The sequence below is a fragment of the Ochotona curzoniae genome, unplaced genomic scaffold (assembly GCF_017591425.1).
Source record: "Ochotona curzoniae isolate NIBS_2020 unplaced genomic scaffold, NIBS_Ocur_1.0 contig_3622, whole genome shotgun sequence".
Taxonomy (NCBI): Eukaryota; Metazoa; Chordata; class Mammalia; order Lagomorpha; family Ochotonidae; genus Ochotona; species Ochotona curzoniae.
Window position 1 is genome coordinate 841,186 of NW_024465926.1, and position 20,858 is coordinate 862,043.

The 20,858-nt window shown below is 63.7% G+C and overlaps 2 protein-coding genes across 8 annotated transcripts in view; one reads left to right on the top strand and one right to left on the bottom strand.

The window, feature by feature from the left end:
- The window catches only part of LOC121157848 (BTG3 associated nuclear protein), a 38,183-nt gene extending 29,856 nt beyond the window's left edge, over nt 1–8,327 (bottom strand). For 4 of the 7 annotated variants that reach the window (XM_040982252.1, XM_040982251.1, XM_040982250.1 and 1 more), the window contains exons 1-4: nt 8,257–8,327; nt 3,382–3,520; nt 2,577–2,668; nt 424–623 (exon numbers count right to left, since the gene is read on the bottom strand). In XM_040982252.1, coding sequence (XP_040838186.1) covers nt 424–623; nt 2,577–2,668; nt 3,382–3,451 — 362 coding nt within the window. In that variant the 5' untranslated portion in view covers nt 3,452–3,520; nt 8,257–8,327. Of the gene's footprint in view, nt 1–423; nt 624–2,576; nt 2,669–3,381; nt 3,771–8,256 lie in introns of those variants that run through there. The other 3 variants (XM_040982253.1, XM_040982254.1, XM_040982248.1) reach the window with 2 other exon arrangements.
- A 2,357-nt stretch (nt 8,328–10,684) lies between these two features.
- CA5A (carbonic anhydrase 5A) lies at nt 10,685–20,552 on the top strand. Its single transcript, XM_040982149.1, has 6 exons — nt 10,685–10,958; nt 15,995–16,113; nt 17,671–17,766; nt 17,853–17,915; nt 19,427–19,582; nt 20,391–20,552. The coding sequence occupies exons 1-6, from the start codon at nt 10,685–10,687 to the stop codon at nt 20,550–20,552; spliced, it is 870 nt and encodes a 289-aa protein (XP_040838083.1).
- Nucleotides 20,553–20,858: the final 306 nt, after the last annotated feature.

Genomic DNA, 20,858 nt, shown 5'->3' on the forward strand with positions numbered 1-20,858 from the left:
GGCCCATGGCACACCCTGGGCTCAGCCGGGACAGGGCACAGCTGCAGGCGGCCAGGCGGGTGAGAGCGGGCCCATGGCACACCCTGGGCTCAGCCGGGACAGGGCACAGCTGCAGGGAGCCAGGCGGGTGAGAGCAGGCCCATGGCACACCCTGGGCTCAGCCGGGACAGGGCACAGCTGCAGGGAGCCAGGCGGGTGAGAGCAGGCCCATGGCACACCCTGGGCTCAGCTGGGCCAGGGCACAGCTGCAGGCGGCCAGGTGGGTGAGAGCGGGCCCATGGCACACCCTGGGCTCAGCTGGGACAGGGCACAGCTGCAGGGAGCCAGGCGGGTGAGAGCAGGCCCATGGCACACCCTGGGCTCAGCTGGGACAGGGCACAGCTGCAGGCGAGCTGGGTGGGCAGGAACGGGCCTGTGGCTTACCATCGCACTTTGTTGCAGGTCTGGGTTGCGCCGAGCGGGGAGCCAGCCACCATGGGCACTTGGATGGGGCTGTGCTGTTTGTTGGTGACCAGGTCCAGCTTCTCTTCCAGGGATTTACACGTCGCCTCCAGCGCCTGCAGCTTGGCCTCAATGCTGTCCAGTCGCAAGCATATTGTCTGGTTAATGGAATACAGGAAGGACTGGAAGAGAAAAGAGCATTTTAGAAAGGAGATCTGGCTTGCTTCCTGACGGACAACTCCCAAGGGCTTGGTGGGGCTGCTATCTGGTTTCAGCCGTGGCTTCCCGGGGTGCCTCCCGTGCTATGCGCGGCTAGCTGAGCTATACTTACACACACCCCTAAAGCCGGCCACACCTCTCCAACACCGCAACCAACCAGTCTGGAGACCCCAGCCCCCACGACCCCCACGGGTCGCAGACACTGCACAAGCTCGCCACCTGGTGGCAGACCATGACAGCAGCCTCTCGGCTGTCCCCACCTGACAGATCCCTGCAGGGATGCCACTGTCTGGTGAGTGGAGAGCCAAGACTGGGGCAGGCATGGCTAGACAGAGAGGAGCACCCGTTGGCAGGTGTGCGGGCTGCACAGCGGGGCTGGTTGCGCTGAGCTAGGCTTCAATGCCCACTGACATGTAGGAGAGCTGAATGGGACGTGGGGCAGACTGGATCAGTCTGCAGTACATACTGGCAAGCACGGAAACCAGGGCAGGGGGCGGGCCTGGTGGGGGTAATGGGAGTCGCCCCAACTAGGCTGCAGCTCCCACTGGTTCACATGACCAAATGTATGGTTGGCAGGCTTGGAATAAGTTCCATCACCCACTGATTTGTGTAGAAGATGGGGTTGGAGGCAGAACTGACCCAGCAACGGCAATCACCAGCACATGCATAGGCTGATCGGGGTGACGGACTGTGCCGGGCCTGTACTGGCAAGCACACACAAGAATCAGGTCTGGGATCACCTCCGATGAAGTTTCTTTGGGGATCCCCCCAATCGAACTGCCGGACTCAGAACCCCAACCATGAAGAGAAGTGCAGGTTCTGTGGTCTGACCATGGAGTGCATGTGTCAAAGCTGAACTGCCTCAGTGGCTCAGACAGCAGGGGACAGCACATCCAGGCGCACATGGAGGACAGGGCAGTACACTGGGGCCTGCAGAGGACACCTGCCACCACAACAGAGGACAAAACAAATTGATCAACTACCCCAGCCATGTGTTGGCAGTGAAAATCTGGGCAAACGGAGACTGTAGGGTGGACTGTGTCAGCCAGTGGATTCTGCAGCGAATTCATCGTGCTTGGGATGGCGAGACTGGCAGCAATTCAGAACTGCTGAACCATGAAAACCACTCGAGCAGGACCCTCGGACCCCACCTCGGGACCTGGGATGGCTGGGGGGCTGGGCAGGGCTTCTCCCTTTGTCTTTCCCCTTGCCCCAGAAACAGGAAGGAAAAGAGAATTTGCAAAAAACGATCTAACCCACTTTCCAACTAGGTAGAGATCATCAAAATAAACAAATACATAAAGAGTAAGGCTCCCCAAGTGTCCGGCAGCGAGTGGGGGTGCTTGGAGGGGGCGAGGAAGGCCGCCTCGGGCACTGGCCCTGCACTGACCGACAGGAAGCTTCAGGCCTCGGAGGCCGAGCTGTGCGCTGTGTCCAGGTCACCTGCCACTGCAGAAACGCCACATGACCCAGCTGACACAGGCGACTGTCCACAGACACACCGCATGACACAGCGACTGCACGCCAGCGACCGCACGCCAGCGACCGCCTTCCCCACTGAGGCACTGCAGATGCGGGAACCCACGCAAGCCTCAGGTCGCTCTGGGACACTGCCGGACAGGAGGCCACCCTGCCTGGGATGGTACCTCAATGCAAACATTTACTCCCCACACTCTTCAAGGAAAAGGTGACTCCCCAAAATAGTGTCCGTACCCCACCCTAGAAGCCCGACCACAGGTCTCCGCAGGTGTGACTGCAAGAGCTCATCCTGCGCCGGCTGGGTCAGGCCAAGGGACACAGCAAACAAAGAGCAGGACACAGGGCAGAAGGCCACTTCCGGGGAAGCCGGGCTGGCAGAGCAGGGTTCGCTGGGCCTGCAGCCACAGGGAGCGGCAGCAGGGAGAGCAGCACCTCACCTTTATGGAGGGATCCTGGCAGGTGACGGCAAGTCGCTGGCGCTTCAGAGCGGGCTCATCTTCATCCGTTACCACATGGTTCTCTAGAACAACTGCAAAGCAATGGCAAGCCGTGAGCCGTGGGCCGTGAGCCGTGGGCCGTGGGCCATGAGCCGTGGGCCGTGAGCCGTGAGCCGTGGGCCGTCAGCTGTGAGCCGTGGGCCGTCACCGTGGGCCTTCAGCTGTGAGCCATGGGCCATGAGCCGTGGGCTGTGAGCCGTGGGCCTGAGCCGTGGGCCTGCCACTTCAGGGTCAACAGCAACACTCGGGGCCAGCAAGATGCCACAGACATTCACCCTCTGCCTGCATGCCAGCACCACACTGGGGCGCCAATTCAAGTCCCAGCTGCTCCACTTCCCATCCAGCTCCCTGCCTGTGGCCTGGGAAAGCAGTCAAGGACGGCCCAAAGCCTTGGGACCCTACACCCATGTGGGAGACCCGGAAGAGGTTCCTGGTTCCCGGCTTCGGATCGGCACAGCACCGGCTGTTGCGGCCACTTAGGGAGTGAATCATCGGATAGAAGATCTTCCTCTCTGTATATGACTTTGCAATAAAAATAAAATCTTAAAAAATAATAATAATAAAAACTGCTGGGGCAGCTACTGTGTGCTGAGCACGAGAATACCCCTACTGTGTGCTGAGCATGAGAACACCCCCTACTGTGTGCTGAGCACAGAGAACACCCCCTACTGTGTGCTGAGCATGGAGAACACCCCCTACTGTGTGCTGAGCACGGAGAACACCCCCTGCCTAGTCCAGCGGGCACCTGGGTGGTCAGGACTCAGGTCCCCCACTGCGATCTGCACCACGTCCGCCAGGTCCTGCTCTGACATCATGGGCACCAGAGGAGAGGGGCCGGGCGCCAGGCAAGGATCCAACGCAGGGTGGGGTGGGGCTCCTGCCACCTGCAAGACAGAAGCACGGAGAGCGGGCGGGACGTCAGCGAGCCACGGGGACGGGGATCCCGGCCCAGCACAGCCCTCCCCTTCAGCCCACGCGCGCACTGACCACCTGCCGACAACGGCCGCGAGTCACGGAGAGACACTGCCCCACCACCCCACCCTGTGCACGCTGGCAGCAGCTGTTCCCGCAGTCACCCCGCAGGCCCGACCCCACCTGCTGCCCACTGCCCTCACAGGCCACCCAGGGCGGGGTCAGCCGGACTTCCCTCCAGTGCCCAGGACACTTCTGCCATCCGAGATCCAAAACTTAGGTCACGCCCTGCAGACAAGGCTGACAGACACTGGTCGGACCCTTTAATTCTTAAAGATTTACTTATTTTTATTGGAAAGGCAGATATACAGAAAGGAGGAAAGACAGAGAGGAAGATCTTCCATCCAATGATTTACTCCTCAAGTGACCGCAACGGCCGGTGCTGCGCCGATCTGAATCCAGGAGCCAGGAGCCTCTTCCGGGTCACCCACGCGGATGCAGGGTCTCAAGGCTTTGGGCTGTCCTTGACTGCTTTCCCAGGCCACAGGCAGGGAGCTGGATGGGAAGTGGAGCAGTTGGGACACAAACACACACCACATGGGATCCCAGCGTATGCAAGGGACACTAGGCTAGACACTAAACCACTGTAGCCTAGACACCAGGCTGCAGCACTGGGCCCATTCCACATTTTCGTCTGCATATTACCAACTTGGCAGCGACGACCCTGGCTGAGATGACGCGTGCCTCAGCAGAGTCCCTGGTCTCATCTACAGCCCAGATCCTGCCACACTGACACCTTGAGGCACTGGGTTCCTGCAGGGCTTCTCCACGCACAGGGGAGATGCAGCCTGACCCCTAGCTGGGAGCGACCCGTGAGCAGTGCACCCTCCCAGGTTCGCTTTGTCGGCCTCGTCTCCCACCTGAGCTTGAAAACACTGCAGACTTTCCTGGGCCCGGTGCAGTAGCCTAGCAGCTCAAATCGTGTTTTGCATGCTCTAGGATCCCATATGGGTGCTGGTTCTAATCCCAACGGAACCACTTCCCATACAGCTCCCTGCCTGTGGCCTGGGAAAGCAGTCGAGGACGGCCCAAAGCCTTGGGACCCTCCCATCTGGGAGACCTGGAGGAAGTTCCTGACTCCTGGCTTCGGATCAGTGCAGCACCAGCCATTGCGGCTACCAGGGGAGTGAACCTTCAGATGGAAAAAAAAAGAGTCCACAGTACGGGGCCCAGGAGTAAGGTCAGAAGGGACTTACACAACAGGAGCTCGCAACAGCCACGGCCTCCTTCGTCGAGAAGGCGCATTCTGCACACAGCACCTGCTGGGCAAACACCCTCAACCAGCTGCCCCCAGACCGCTCCCCGCTCCAGGCCCAGTAACTCAGTCAGAGGGCGAGTGAACGGGGCGAACTGCTCAGACCAGCTGAGAGGAGCCACCACCTGCACTGCCCACAGAACTCTGTGCTCTGCAACCAGTGCGCTGTGGACACGGGCCCCTGCAGGGACCGCAGGGACCAGGACTGGCGGCAGGCCTCGTGGGGCTACTAGGAGTCACTCCAGTGAGGAGTGAAGGCCGAGGGTGCGGTAGGCAGGGCTGGGCTGGGCCGCAGCATCCATCAGCTTTGCATAGGAGTGAGGGCTTGGCACAGAACTGACCAGACAACTACAACCGCCAGTGTACATACATGTAGGCAGGCGTGGGTGACAGGCAGCCAGGCCCGGCTGTGGCTGGCATACACAGGAATCAGGTTGGGGACCCCCTCAACTGCACCACTGTACTCTTAACTCCAACCATGGTGAACATTACAGGATCTGGGCCCAGTGTGGTGGCCTAGCAGCTAAAGACCTCGCCTTGCTACACTGGGGCCCCATGTGGGCGCTAGTCCTAACCCCAGCTGCTCTGGGAAAGCAGTCTACCCAAAAAAGGGCTACCCAAAGCCTTGGGACCCTGAAGAGGCTCCTGGCTCCTGATTGGCTCAGCTCCAGTTGTTGCAGCCACTTGGGGAGTGAACCATTGGACAGAAGATATTCCTCTGTCTCTCCTCTCTATAAATCTGCCTTTACAATGAAAATATTTTAAAAATCTTACAAAACCATGGTCTGGGCTCTTCCTCTAGACTGTTCCCCTGGACAGGAGGCTTCTTCCTAGGGCACAGGGGACTCACCACCCGGGACGGGACCTGGCCAGGCCAGGGGCGCTGCTGGCCTTCAGGGCACCAAGGGACGCGCACCCGCTCTGCCCAACAGTGCCGCGGCTCAAGGTGCATGTCAAGACCCTGCCCCAGAGCCAAGACCCCGCCCCAGAGCCAAGGCCCCGCCCCAGAGCCAAGGCAGGACACACTGAGCAGGTGCTGCATGGGCAGCCCCCCTTCCTGCCAACGACCTCTTCTTGCACAGGAACATTCCAGAACAGCCCAGAGCTCTTCTGTTGGTAACTCATAGTTTTCAAGTGTTTACCGCCACCACACACAAAGCCAAAGCTGCAAACCTGCATTACCCTCCGGCAGGAGCAGCGCCTGGAGCCCTCAGAGCAGTCTCACTCGCCCTCACCACGCACTCAGCCGAGTCCGGTCGTAACGAGAAGGGTGTCTTCCCGGACCTGAGCAGCTGGTGCAGACCCTGCAGTGCTGAAGCTGGCCTCCCCCTATGGGACCCAGACAGCTCACGGCCCCAGCAGGCAGTGCCAGGCCTGTGCCGCCGGCCCACCTGCCAGCCCAGGGGACCCAGTCCAGGGTCACGCTTCCGTGCACGCACAGCGCCTGCCCAGCCAGCTCCCAGGCTGTCTGTGGACCTGGACCCCCGGTGCGCACGTCAGGGTCCCAGTGAGGGGCATTTTCTCCTCTCACCTCCTGGGCATCTAACCTGGCGCTGTGGTGAGCTCTGCCATCCCTGGCAGGATTCACAAAGACCTTCGGGGATGCCAAGGTTCCCTCACACCAGCTCGTATAGCGGCTATATCCCAATGTCCGCAGCGCCATCAACCGAGCCTTAATCCTGTTCCCTAGGAACCTTCCAGAGCCGACTGGAGGCATGAAGCCGCGTGCAGGACGGGCTCCGAGGCAGCATGAGGCGGGGCGAGTGCAGGCATGGAAGGCTGCTGCCCAGGCGCCCGTGTGGGTCACGCCCGCCCAGCACCAGCGCAGGGAGGTAGCCTCACTGGAGAGTGACCTGAACAAGGCCGGGTGAGACCCAGCGTGTTTCTCACCAACTCTCACGGGCAGCTGCCCAGTGGGGCTCTCGCCTGCAGCTTCCAGTGGCCAGTGGCTAAGGGCAGCACAGCCCTGGCTCTGCACACCGCCCGGCTGGGCAAGAGCCTGCCTGGGGCAGGAAGCCCTGGGACCGGGCTGCAGCTGGCCTCCCTCCAAAACAGCAGAGCCAGGCCCATCGCCTACTTGGCGATACCAAGCTGCCACCTGCACCGCCCCGCCAACAACACACACCACAAACAAGATGGCAGGGTCCCGACCAGGCCAGACTGGCCACACAGCCCAGGACGTAACGACCCCAGGACAATACGGCGGCAAGAAGGGCCCAAACCCAACAGCCGGGGCCCTGGGGGAGCAGCATGCCAGCTCCTCCCAGCCCTCTGTGCAGGAGCAGCACCTGGGGAGGGAGGCACCCGGCACAGGAAGTCAGTTAAGAAGCAGCTGCTGCTGGGGGGGGCCCTCAGTCCACACCAGCTCCCTGCTGCAGGGTGGGGCAGCTCAACGGGGCGGAGGGCCCGGGCCCAAGAGCCCGGCTCAGAGAGCACCCCAGGGACGTGTGGACAAGCAGAGGACACTGCCCAGGGCAGGGGAGGAGGGGGCCGGGTTGCAAAGGGACAGGGGGCCCCCAGCGCAGCACAGCGTTGGGGCCTGACCATGCCCGCACAGGCCCGAGGGCAGCTGTGTCCTGCGAGCCCGCTGACCCCACGGTCCCCGTCAGAGCCAGCGACGATGGAACCCCACACCCACTTCGGGGACAAAGCAGGAGCAAACGACCCCGTCACGCCCGCGCGCCAAGGCTGCCCCGAAAGCCCAGCGTCCAGCGCCCAGGTGGCCCCACAGGGACAGCTCCCGTCCCCGCGCCGAGCAGGGCGCACTCAGGGGGGTTGGCCGGGTGGGGAGCGGCCGATCGCCAGGGCCAGGCCTGGGGAGTGGACCCCCGTGTCCACCGTGGGCAGCAGAGCCCTGAGGGCCGGGTGGGGTAGTGGACACCCATGTCCCCATGGGCCTGGGGAGCAGACCCCCGTGTCCCAGGCAGTGCCCCCGTGTCCCTCGTGGGCCTGGGAAGTGGACCCCGTGGACCAGGCAGTGTCCCCGTGTCCCCCGTGGGTCTGGGAAGTGGACCCCGTGTCCCAGGCAGTGGCCCCGTGTCCCTCGTGGGCCGAGCATTGTCCCCCGTGGGCCTGGGGAGTGCCCCCCGTGGGCCTGGGGAGTGCCCCCCGTGTCGGCAGTGCCCCCCGTGTCCCCCGTGGGCCTGGGGAGTGCCCCCCGTGTCGGCAGTGCCCCCCGTGTCGGCAGTGCCCCCCGTGTCCCCCGTGGGCCTGGGGAGTGACCCCGTGCCCCCACAGGCCCGGCGGTTGGCGGCGGCCGGCCGAGGACGCAGGCCCCAGGGCGCAGGGCACAGGGCGGCCGCAGATCTCGCTCTCGCTCTCGCTCTCGCTCTCGTTCTCGCCCCGCGGGAAGGGGGAGGCGGAGGCGCGACCGGCTGCGGGAGCTGCAATTACCGTGTGGGCTGCGGAATTCTCGTGGTGTTTGTCGGGGCGCTGCGATAATGGCGTCCGTCCTCGCGAGAGAAGCCGCCGCTCCGCGCAGGCGCCGCCGGCCCCTCCCGCGGCTCCGCCCCCCGCTCTCCGCGCAAGCGCACACGAGCACGGCGCCTGCGCACGGAGCTCGGCCGGGCATGCGCAGGCGTCCGGCTCCTGGTTGGCCGTCGCGCGGCCACGTTCCCTGCGTGGAAAATGGCCGTTGTCTTTGTGAAGGAATTCGTGGACATGAACTGCTGCGGACGACTACAGTCCCCAGGGTGCACTGCGCACGTCGCTGTGGTGCGTTCTGGGACTCGTAGTCCTCTCGTCTGCGCCGAGCCTGCCGGGACTTGTAGTCCCGTCGAACGAGACCCCGGCGGCCCGCCCTCGCCCCGAGGCCTGCCGGGACTTGTAGTTCCGACGACTCCGCGGGAAGGACGGCCTTCCGTGTCCTCCCTAGACGCGGGAGCCACCTCCCCGGGGACAGGGGGCGCCTGCGTCCAGGGTCTCGGGCCCCGATCGAAGCTCTCTCCCTCTGCACCCTCCGCTTTCAAATAAATGCAGATTTTCTAAAGATGATACCACCGCCCTAGGGAGGTGCGCGCAGTGCGGAGGGGCCCTCCGCCTGAGCCGCCCGGCTGCGGGGGTGGACGCTGCAGCAGCAAGGCCCAGCGTGAGGGACGTGTAAGGCCAGGCCGCGCCCCCTTCGGCCACCCGGAGGCTTTCCTGGCCCCTGAGTCCTCGACAGGCTTGAGGCGAACGTGGTGTGACCAGCTTCGGCCAGGCACTGGCCACCGGGAGACGCACCTCACAGGCCTCTCGTGTGTGGAAATGACCGTGCAAAGCTCCGGACCCCGCTGCACCCGTGAGGACGTGGCGGTGGCTGGGGTGCCCCTCCCCTGTGCCCTGTCAGCCCACACATGCAGGCAGGCCACCTCCCTGCCAGCCGCTGCCCAGGGCACACGTGGCTGGCACACAGGGCGCCCAGGGTCGGCGCTGTCCAGCCCTGTCCATGCAGAGGCAGCTACGGGATCTGACCCACGCAAGCCCTGGCTTCCTGTCGGTGCACAGCCCCGGAGGGGGCAGCTGGTCAGTGACGTGTTTGGGTCATGGCCACGCACGTGCGGGACCCAGACGGAGCTCCAAGCTCCTGGCCCAGGCTGGCTGCTGGGGGCATTGGGGAGTAAGGTGGTAGATGGAGGCTCTCTCTCCTCTCAAGCTTCAAAAACAGGGAGTAACCTCAGTGTCCATCCGGGAGATGGAGCTTGGCACCCACGGTGCATCTGCATACAAGACCCTGTGGCCTGGGTCACTGTTCATTGGCTGGCTACCAGCCACACGCACAGCAGGGGAGAGGTGCTGCGTGCCCGGCCACAGGGGGACAAGGATGCGGGGTCATCGGCAGGGGTGGGGACTTTGCCCCGGAGCCCAGGGCACAGTTAGCTGCCCTTCAGGGCCAGATCGATGCAGCCCCGTGCCCCCATGCCTAGGTCATCCACCGGGCAGCATGGGCCAGGGTTGGAATTTAACCTCTGGACTGGGAAGGGTAGGTGAGTTTCTCCCCTGGCCCCTGTAGCCACTGTGAAAGGGGCCGCCAGGACCTGGGGCCTCTGGGACGGGCCCAAATACGCTGAGGGCCATGCTGCCAGCCAGGGGCCCCTCCATGGTGAAGCAGGTCGTGGGGGCGCCTGCTTGGCAGCTGCGGTGCTCCTGGCCGCCTCGTGTACAGGGGAGCGCAATCGGCACCTGTGAGTAGATCTGGGGCCCCGGGGACAGGCACGCCGGCGCCCGGGGAGCCAGGCCCAAGGTCTGTGGTCAGCTGGGGCCGCCGCCTCTGTCCGCCCTGTGCTGCACCTGGTCCCAGGAGAGAGACAGGCAGTGTGTGCGGCTTCACAGGCCCCACGGTGGCATATCCACAGCCAGTCGAGAAAGCACCCGAACACACAGGACCGACCTCCCCGTGGGGTGCTGGCAGAGTGTGTGGGCCCTTCCAGGGGTGCGCCCTCCCCCAGCGGTGCCGGCAGTGTGTGTGCGCCCTTCCAGGGGTGTGCCCTCCCTGTGGGGTGCCCGCAGTGTGTGTGCGCCCTTCCAGGGGTGCGCCCTCCCTGTGGGGTGCCCGCAGTGTGTGTGCGCCCTTCCAGGGGTGTGCCCTCCCTGTGGGGTGCCCGCAGTGTGTGTGCGCCCTTCCAGGGGTGCGCCCTCCCCGTGGGGTGCCCGCAGTGTGTGCGCTGACTGTATGGTGACTGGAGAGCGGTGCCCTCAGGCAGCAGGGTGCCCTCGAGGGGTGAGGGAGTCCTGGCTGCAGCCCGCTTGTCCTGCGCCTTCACTCTAATCTCCTTCCTTTGGGGGGCACGGAGACAGAGCGCTCCCACCGGGCCGGAGCTGTGCCAGGTCAGAGTCGGGCACCATGGGGGGCAGTGACCAGCATTGGGCTGCGTTCGCAGGGAGCTGCAAGCTCAGGAACGGACCACCAGCCCCCGGGGGGACACGCGGGCTCTGCACGGGCCCGGGCCCCGTCCCAGGTGGCACCCGGCAGTCCCCCATCAACATCCGGAGGGAGGACAGCGTGTTCGATCCCCGCCTGCAGCCGCTCGCCATCGCCTACCGGGCAGCATCCTGCCGCTACGCATGGAACACCGGCTACTTCTTCCAGGTGGAATTTGAGGACACTGCTGGCTCAGGTGAGCCCGCGCTGGGGCCCGAGGCCATTGTCCTGCTGCCCCTGGGAGTGGGGCGGCCTTCCGGACACCATCAGGGCGGGGGAGACGCTCACCTAGCGGCCTCGCGGCGACCAGGGCAGCCCCTCCCCGCAGGGTTCACCTGCCAGGGCAGGAGTGACCGCCGGCTGGGCGCTGCCCACTGAGCCAGAGGCCTGAGAACAAAGCACGGCGGGCTGCCAGGTGGGGCAGCAGGAGCCCGGGCATCTCATGGGTTCTCGGAGGGAGCCAGGCTGAGCAGAGCCCTGGCGGAAGCCTGTCTCGGGGTGTTTGCACCCACACACGCTCAGTTCTTGCACTGCAGGTGCCGGAGCGCGCCGCCAGCAGGAGCCTCTGCCACCAGGGGGCGCCGCTCTCTGCTCGCCACACTCCGAGGACAGCGCCTCTGATTGGTTCAGCCCCCCGCCCGTCAGGGCTATTGCTGGTCCGTATCCAATCAGCTGTGGCCGGAGGTGGGCGCTCGCCTAGCCGGCGGAGTCCCGCGTGGGGAGCGGGTGGCAATGGCGGCCAAGGCTTCCCCAGGAAGCAGGTTGGCCAAGAGAACGGAGGAGGCCGAAGACAGGCGTCGGGAGCAGACCGCCAAGAGACGGGGGCTGTCCTCCCTGAGCGTCCACCTCTAAATCAAAACTAAGGGTTAAGAATGAATGAATAAGGTTGCATTTCAAAAACAAAACAAACCATTCAAACATGGAAGTGTGTCCCAGATGTTTCATGGCAAATACCTGAGACATCAGCTTAAAAAAGCGTGTCCTTGACTGGAAATTTGCTGGTGACTGGCTATCCCAGATTTTTCCTGGAACCTGTGGCAGGCAGTTCAAGGGAGCTGGGCAGAGGACAGGAGGCCTGTGGGTCCTGGTCTCTCCCGGCCCCAGGGTGGACGGCTCTGCAGAGAGTGACCTGGGGCAGGGCCTTGCTCCCGGAGCCCACGGGAGGAGGATGGGAGGGGACCCGGCAGAGGGGAGTGAGTGGGGTGGGGGCCGCCGTGTCCTGACCCGTGAGGGGTGAGGGGTCACCCCTGTGACCTGTGTCCTGGCCAGTGGGGTGGTCATGAGGGGTGGGGGTTGTGGCAGCAGCAACCCCAGGGTTGCCAGGACCCTCCGCAAGAGGCCACAGCGGTTCTCAGAGACCTTGATGGTGGCATGGCCAGAAAAGCTGACCTGGGGCCCTGGCAGCCGTCCAGCCTCCCCAGCCTGCTCTGAGGAGCTGCTCTGAGGAGCTGCTGGGGGACAGCCAGGAGCAGAGCTGAGAGGCAGGCAGGAGCGAGTGACCCTCGCATGCAAGCCTGTGGGCAGCTGTTTGTCGGGGTGCTGACCCCCCGCGCCCTCTCTCCTCTGCCACCTTCCTCAGCCCAGCTGACACCTCCCCTGCTCCGGGCCTCCCCAGGTATCCTGGCCAGTGCAGGTCTCCCCAAAGCGTGGTCCATGCCGACCTTCACACTGGCGGCCAATCTTACTGAATAACCATGGGCTGCTGTCTGGCGGGTGCCAGGCCACGTGTCCACCCCACGAGTGGGGCTAAGCTGCCTCTCACGGTGCGTCCATGCCTCTGTGCAGGTGGCTCCCGCAGGTGACCGCAAAGGTGACCGTGGTGATGGTGCCAGCCAGTGCAGCAACCATGCAAGAGACATCAGGGCGTCTCACCTTGGGGCGTCCTCGCCTGTCCACCAGTGCCAGGCAGGAAGCACCCCTGCAGAGCTGCTCTGGGTGAAGCCAGTGTCCGGGTGACCTGGTCTGGCAGTGTATCACTGGAGAGAGACTCACATAGCCCAGGGCTGGGGCCTTCTCACCTGTGGGGTGTCGGCTGCGTCTCTTGGGGCTGCAAGAGCAGGCTGGCCCTGGTGGCATTGCTTCCACTGAAGCAGGCAGCACGAGCTGCCTTATCCTGACCTTAAAGCTAAAGGCAGGCATGCCGGCCAGGCGCCTGCCCTGCGTGTCATGTAAGGGCTCAGACCCACAAAGAGATGGCCGAGACAACGCGATCCGGGGCCAGGACACGGCAGCGAGTGGCCATCACGGTTTTATTTGGAGGGTCTGGCACCCACAGAATCAGTTGCCCGATGAGACCTCCGCACGTGTGCCAGGTGCCAGTGCACCTGCTGGTGGAGATGTGGGCTGGGGGCACAGCTGTGCTCTCAGTAAGTGTTGTTGAGTGCCACACGGGCCGGAGGCTCACACGGCAGCCACGTGTCCCCTGCTGAATGGCTCTTGCCATTTGCCATTTGTGAAAGTCACTTTGATATTTTCTTATCTCGGTCTCCTGTCTCAAATTGGATTCTTAACTTCAATGGGGGGAAAAAAGGAACATTAAATTTGCTTGGAACCCCACAATGAAAGCTGCAGGGCTGACCTGCCACACAGACAGGGTTGGGGTGCTGGGCAGCCGGGGGCGTGCGTGCTTTCTGAAGTGATTGCCTCTTCCTTGAGGGGGAGCCAGCCCTTTGGGGAAAGGAGCCTGACATGGCCAGTCCTTGGTGGGCGCCTGCTGGCCAGGGCTTGTGCCCAGTGCTCCCTGAGCTGCAGCACCACAGAGGACCCAGGCAACCGAGACCCTGCCTGGGGACAGCTTGTCCCTCAGCAGGAGCAAGGCTGCGTCAGAAAGTTCATGGATCAGCCCGGTGCGGTAGCCTAGTCCCAGCAGCCCCGCTTCCCATCCGGCTCCCTGCCTGTGGCCTGGGAAGGCAGTTGAGGACGGCCCAAAGCCTTGGGACCCCGCACCCGCGTGGGAAACCTGGAAGAGGCTCTAGGCTCCTGGCTTTGGATCGACTCAACTCAGGCCTTTGCAGCCACTTGAGGAGTGAATCATCAGATGGAAGATCTTCCTCTCTGTCTCTCCTCCTTTCTGTATATCTGACTTTCCAATAAAAACAAATAATTTTTAAAAATAAAAAGGAAGTTTTTAGGAAATGGAAGCAGAAGTTTGTGCAGGTCCAAAGAACATTGGCTCGTGTCATCTTCCCGTAATCCACCTTTTCCCTGAATGTTTCAAAGCTCTGTCCTGAGCAAGGACTTCAGACTTTCTTTGGAGGGGTGTGTGAAAATGTAATTCATCTTGAATTCTGGTTTCCACGAAGCTGCATGCATCTTTGGCTTTTGTTTGCTAATGTCTGTCTAAGTGTACATGGCCAGTGTCGAGCCTGGCCTGAATGTGGGAGTCCCAGGGCACAGGCTGGCTTCATGCTCACAGCACAGTGCTGCCCCAGGGGGGCACCAGGCACTGCCCCCCGCCACCTGACTCCCGCTCTGCTGGCAGATCCAGCTTTGGAAAGGTTGTTACTGGGAGACCCCTCCCAATTCTGCCTCCGTGTGACACCGAGGGGTCCCCGGGGGTCAGTGCTGGACCCACCAGGCAGGGAGTCCTGCCCCCGGGGCCCTTCCCAGGAGCCCCTTTGCCTTCAGCCACACCCTGCCTGCTCCCACCTCCTTGTCAGGCCAGGTCTCTGCCAGTCACAAAGCTGAAAGAGGCTCAGCCTTGGGGCTTCTTCGTGATTGCTCTGGCCCCCAGCCCACCTGGGTGGTGGGAGATGCAGCCCCCAGCCCAAGGGACGCCCTCTGCTCAGCGACAGGTGGCTCTGCTTCGGAAAGCCCACCCCCACTCCCTGTCCTCGTGGGCTGCGTGAAGCAGGTGGGCCCAGGGCTACTTCCATGGGTGCCTGGGCACGGCTGGGTGCTGGCAGGGTGGCAGGTGGTGGGTCCTGTCACCCCACGCCTACCTGTACTGCCCGGGGCTCATGTCTCCAGGCTCTTGGCACTCAGAAGCAGCCTGAGGCACCGTGGGGATCTGGCAGGCGTCCTACGAGTGGGGACATAATGTCTGTCAAGGCCTGCGTGGGCACCGAGGATGCCCTGCCGGGACGGAGCAAACACTTAGCTGACAGCTGGCTTTCCGTGGCAGCAAGGAGCCAAGTCCCCGAGGCCCAGCAGAGATGAGCGCAGAGTGGGCTGCCCTGCCCCTCCGTGCGGGGTGTGACGTCCGGCTCTCGCCACGCGCTTGGGCTCAAATGCCTGTGCCCGTTACTGCACCTCGCGGATTGCCAGCGGCTTGCTCACCCCGACGTTAGATCAAGCTGGCAGCACAGAGGGGCACGGCTTCTGGCTGGTGCTCCCGGAGCGGAGTCCACACGGAAGCCTTGCTGCTCCCTCCCGGGGAAGGTTTTCCTGCCCTCCTGTCCCTGGCCATGCCCTTGGTGACCAGTGCCAGCACCACTGCCTTCATCCATAGGGGTCCAGCTCTCCTAGCTTCAGGTTCAGTGCCTCGGGGGAGGGGGGGGAACAACTCCCAAATCCCACTAGCCTGTCATGTTGTCAAGCGTGCCCTGAGCTTGCCGTGGGACGGCGGGGTGCAGCTCCTGGGAACGGGGAGCCCCGGCCTAGGGGTCCACGCCGCCGCCCTGCCTGTGGGGGTCCCAGGGCCACCTGACGCACCCTGCTTAGGAATGAGAGTCAGAGTGTTTATGTGGGAGTCGTTGCTGATGGGAACTGCAGGCGACCGTGGAGTTATCAGTGAGAAGCCGTGCCCCTGGCCCTGTGTGGCCCCATCTCCAACCCCTGGGCTGTGGCAGGCAGCTGAGCCGGGCCTTCAGGGTCGGGGTGGGGTGGCATTGAGGGCTCCCTGCCACTCAGGAGGGCTGCCCTGGCTGGGGCTCAGAGCTCAGAGGACAGGTCACTTCTCCAAGAAGCTCCTCTCGCATGCATCCTCCAGTAGGGTCATTGTCTTCTTAAACCACAGACGGGTCTGGAAACTGGGGGCACCTCAGGCTCTCAGGAACGGGCCTTTGCTTGCACACTGCCCCGGGGTTCCCGCCGCCTGGTGGGGCTCCGAGGCCTGCATCCCCAAACCGCCCACTGGCCGGCCAGCTGAGGTCCGAGGAACACAGCGGCCAGCGGCCGTGAGGGGCATCTGGGCATCAGTCGCAGTGGGAGAGCTCTGTCTCTCTCTGACTGACTTTCAGATAAACCAGTGCATCACAGGCAGTGACCCCCATGTCTTGTCTGTCCCCCCAGGCATCAGCGGCGGGCCCCTGGCAAACCACTACCGGCTGAAGCAGTTCCATTTCCACTGGGGAGCGGCAGACGAGCGTGGCTCCGAGCACGTGGTGGCTGGCCGCGCGTACCCGGCAGAGGTGTGTAGACGTGCCTGCCGCCCGGGAGGGGCCGGTCAGTTACTGCTCCAGGGGCAGCCCAGCTGGGCAGCGGGGGGGGTGGGCAGCCCTTGGCCTTTCACTCGCAGTGCCCACGGCCCCTTGGGATCCCCGTGTGCGCAGCGGGGACTTCCCATCATGGTCCCAGGCAGGAGTCGGGGCGCAAGGCCGGTGGGGTCTTGCAGGTCTCCCCCGGTGTGTGACCCAGAGCAGACAGGAAACAACTTGTATCGTTGTTCTGTCGGCCATTAGCCCTATCCAACGAGCCCCTGCACCCTGAATTCTGGTGTGTTCCACGTTGCCCACTCCTCTGGCTCCCACTGGCCATGGGGGGAATGTCCCGGGGAGGGTGCCCTGTGCCATCCACCGGTGGGGCCCTGGGCACCTCTGCCACAGGGAGCTGCAGCTGTGCTGGAATCCCACACGCAGGGGTGTGGTCGCCCACGGGAGGGCTTTTGTCACCTCAGGAGCGGACCCTGGAATGCAGGGGCGAGGCCCGACTGCCCCAGTGGATGCTGCAGCCACCGAGAGGCTGGGGAACTGGAGGAGCAGAGTGGGGCAGTGACACGGAGGGGGCCGGGGGGCACGGACGTGGGAGGAGGTGGCCAGTGTGTCTGGAGCACGCCCACAGCGTCAGTGGTCGACCTTGAGCACCAATCAGGGTCCTTGGTTGACCTGGTGGTTCTAGTTCAGGGCTGAAGGAGGGGCAGCTGAGAAAGAAGCCAGCAGCCCCCCGAAAACCAGATGTAGTTACACGGGGGGAGGGGTCTTTATTTTAGCAAGGGAGGTGGCTGTGGAGAAAGAGGAAGCAGAGAGACAGGTGGTGGAGAAAGAGAGAGAAGGAGAGAGACAGACAGCCAGCGTGGGTCCACTTCCACACGTCAGGGTGACACAGGGGGACATGGCTGCCCAGGCGTGCAGAGCTGGGCTTCTATCCGGCTTAGCTGTGGGGCATGGGCAGGGGCAGCTCCTCTGCAGGTGCTCGTGACCCTGATGTGTCACGGTGGGTGTTGATCTGTGCAGTCTCGGCATTGGGAACATTTCGGGATGGGAGTGTCTGCTCGAGCTCAGCAGAGAGCAGTGAGGCTGAAGCTTTCTGCCGTTGCTGGTGGCCAGCCGGCAGCGGGAAGGACGAGGGCGCCAGGGCTCGGCCGGCTGTACCACGAGTTCCCGGCTTCAGATAAGCTTGCTTGACCCTGATGTACTCAGTTCCTTTAGGAGTCACTTCTGCTCGGCCCCACAGCAGGGGAGGAGGGGTCCGCCTGCCAGGCTGCAGCAAACTCAGGCCCTCGCAATGCCGAGACGGGGAGTGGGTGTCCGGGTTTGCTAGCTCTGCTCGGCATGCCAGACGAACACTGAAAGGCAGCGGGTTCAGGCGGGTGCGTTTCCAGCCCTGGAGCCCCCGTTTCAGGCCCAGCGCGGTCCTGTAGCTGTTTGTAGTGCCTGGAGCATCACCCAGCAGACACACACACACATGCTTAGACAGTGTGCCACGAGGAGGAGGCGGTGAGTCTGAGCTCTCTGTCCGGCCCGTTTTAGCTGCACCTGGTCCACTGGAACCCAGCGAGATACCGGAGCTACGAGGCAGCCGTGCGGGGCGAGCAGGGACTGGCAGTGCTTGCAGTGTTCCTTCAGGTGACGGCTGGGGAGGGGAGTCCCCTGCACCGTGGGCTGAGGGCGACACTGGTGTCCATCCTGATGGTGCTGTGTCTGCCGTGCAGCTGGGGGCCCGTCACCAGGCCCTGCAGGAGCTGGTGGACATCCTGCCAGCCATCAAGCATAAGGTGAGCCACATGGTCCCCTCTGCAGGGACAGAACCAGAGCAGCCAGGGAGGAGTCCCCCAGCGGGGCTGCCCCTCTGGGCCTCCCCGGCCTCTCGTCCTGGGCATGACCTGAGCCTGTTTTACAGCAGGTGGCGCTGGAGAGCTCCGTGCTGGCCCTTGGGCAGCACACGCTGCCCCAGCTTGCCCTGGCCAGCCCTGGCGCCCGCAAGGACCCCGAGGGGGAAGAGGGCAGGGGGGGGGCCTTTGAGGAGCAGAGGTCGAGGTGGGGCTTGTTTACTCAGGCCCCACAAAGACCGGGGCGGAGGGAGGTTCCCACCTGTGCGAACAATGCAAGGCTACACAAAGGACAGCCACCCTTCCTGGGGTGTTTGATGTGCCCGGGGCTCCCCTTGATGTCCCTTCCAGCGGGGCTCAGGAACTCCTCAAGGCCTCGGGCCTGGGGCCTCTTCCTTGCTGGGCCACAGCCGGGGCCAGCTGGGCTGTGGGATGTTTTCCCAGCCCTGTCCACCTTCCGCATAGTAGGAAGGGAGAGTTGGACCTGCTGCCCTTCCCCGGAGGGCCTCCTTCCGCCCTGCTCCGCAGGCCAGCCACACACACCACGCTGGGCCTCACTGCCCTTGCCGGGGAAGGAGGCAAGGCCAGACTGGGTCTCTTGGGGGGCTTCTGGGAGTTCCTTCCCATCCCTGGGTAGACTGGGGTGTCAGCGCCTCCACGTCCAAGGACCTCGACCTCACTAAGCCTCAGTTTGCTCCTCCGTGGAGTGGTGACCAGTCCACTCCCATGGCCTCTCGGGGCCTCCCAGGGGACTGTCCCCTCACTGAGGGGGGACCTGCCTTTCTTGGTGCCTGCCATGGGCATGTGTGGGGCGCCTCCGGGCAGCAGCCTGCCCCAGTCCCAGGCGGAAGTGGAGGTGTCCCCCACTAAGGCTCTGCCCCCACCTGTCTGTGGTCTTGACCCTGCCTGGATTCCTTCCGCACAGCCACACTCACAGCGTCCTGCTCCGGGCAGCCACCTCAGTCCCTGTGGATGTGTGGGCAGGCACCGGGGGCCCATCTGCAGAGTGGGTGCCCAGTGTAGCTGGCACATGTGTGGCCTTGGGGGTTTGCTCCACGGAACCAGCCAGCTGGGATATCCTGTGGGTTCTGCTCACACACTGTCCCTCTGCAGCCAGGGTCATGTGGGCAGCGGGCAGGCAGTGTGTGGACGGGACAGAGCTGCCTTTCGGGGAGCTGGCAAAGCTTCAGGAATGGGGTGCCGGTGGCTGCTCCCCGCGCGTGGTGAGGAGACTCCCTTTGGGGATGTGTGGACTCCCCACAGCCTTCACCCTTGAAAGGAAGGCTGCCGGAGGATGGGGTCTCTCGCCTGTGCTTCAGGCACACGCAGCCTGCTGTGGAGGCAGAGGCTGCAATGGCCCCTTCCCGCAGCCTGCTGTGGAGGCAGAGGCTGCACTGGCCCTTTCCCGCAGCGCCAGGGCCACCGGCTCACACGGCCCATGCTCCTTGTTTTCTCAGGGTATGCGGGCAGCCATGGGTCCCTTCGACCCCTCCTGTTTGCTGCCCACCTGTCAGGATTACTGGACCTACGCGGGCTCCCTCACCACCCCGCCACTGACCGAGTCAGTCACCTGGCTCATTTACAAGGAACCCATCGAGGTGGCCCAGGAGCAGGTGAGCTGGGATGCGGCCAGCAGGTCGCCGAGGGATGGCCTGGTGTGGTCTTCACTGAGCCATGGGGGCTGGCGCCTGGGCTTTGTGGACGCCCTGTGACAGGTGGCAGTGATCTCAGCCCCTCTCATATGAGCAAGGCCGGCACAGGCGGTGCGGGATGGTCTCATGCCATCCTGTCTGGTCCTCCGTGTTTGGGATTCAGGTGTGCGACCCCTGAGGACACACAGTGACACAGGCCCGAACTCACCCTCTGCCTGTGACCTGTGAAGTGACCTGGTTGCTGGCAGGTGAACAGGGGCGGGAGTCACTCCCTTGGGGGTCATCAGAATACCCCTGGTGTGTGAGAGCCGGCCTGCGGGTCCCTAAGAGAGAGAGGCCCCAGAACTGCCCAGGGCTCATGGGAAGTGTGCTCACTACCACCCCCATGTGGCAGTCATCAGCAGGGTTCTTTGGGCACTGGGGGGCTCTGGCTCGCAGTCCCTGGTGGAAATGCAGGAGATGTCTCTGATCTAAAGTCTTGGCTGGACAGGAGGACTCGTTCCCACACACATGGCTGGGCCCCAGTTCCTGTCCACGTGGGCTTCTCTGTGGGGCACCTGTGCTCACTTCCAACATGGCCCTGGCCACTCTAGGGCTCAGGACTTGTCCTCAGTGGGAGCTGCAGATCTGTGAGGGCCTGACCTGGGAGCCTCATGCTGCCCCATCGACCCACTCTGTGGGTCCCTTGGGCCCTCCCTGATCCCGGGCCGGAGGCTGGGTGCTGCACGGTCCATGCCTGCTGCTTTCCCACCTGCTCTCTCCATCGCAGCTGTCGGCCTTCCGCAGGCTGCTGTTCTCAGCTCCCGGGGAAGAGGAGCGTCTGATGGCCGACAACCATCGCCCGCTGCAGCCGCTGATGGGCCGGCAGGTCCGCGCATCCTTCCTGGCTGTGGGAGAGGGCCGCTCGCGGTCACTCTATCCAGAGGGGTAGGCAGCACTGTGCCCCCAGCTCACGATCCGGCCACGTGTGCTGCTGAGATAAAGAGAACAAAGTCATTGCTGGGCTTGCTGTCATGCCACACACACTGACTACAGTGGGAATGGGGCACCAGTGCCAGGGGTGTGAGGCAGGCGTGGTAGGCCTGGGGTCTGATCCAGACAGGTGCAAGGTAGGCCTGGAGACCCGGGCAGGTGCGTGGTGGCTCTGGGGTCTGAGCGGTCGCCGCTGACCTGGGCAGTCACTCTCAGTCTCTCTACACTGTGTCCTGTGTTCCTGCCCATCTCGTGGCTGGTTCCT

What these genes read in the sequence shown, in the direction of transcription:
- CA5A (XM_040982149.1), top strand. Translation starts at nt 10,685, where the DNA reads ATGGGGGGCAGTGACCAGCATTGGGCTGCGTTCGCAGGGAGCTGCAAG. An exon ending in TGAGGACACTGCTGGCTCAG is followed by an intron (nt 10,959 to 15,994) that starts GTGAGCCCGCGC and finishes CTGTCCCCCCAG; the next exon opens with GCATCAGCGGCGGGCCCCTG. An exon ending in GCCGCGCGTACCCGGCAGAG is followed by an intron (nt 16,114 to 17,670) that starts GTGTGTAGACGT and finishes GGCCCGTTTTAG; the next exon opens with CTGCACCTGGTCCACTGGAA.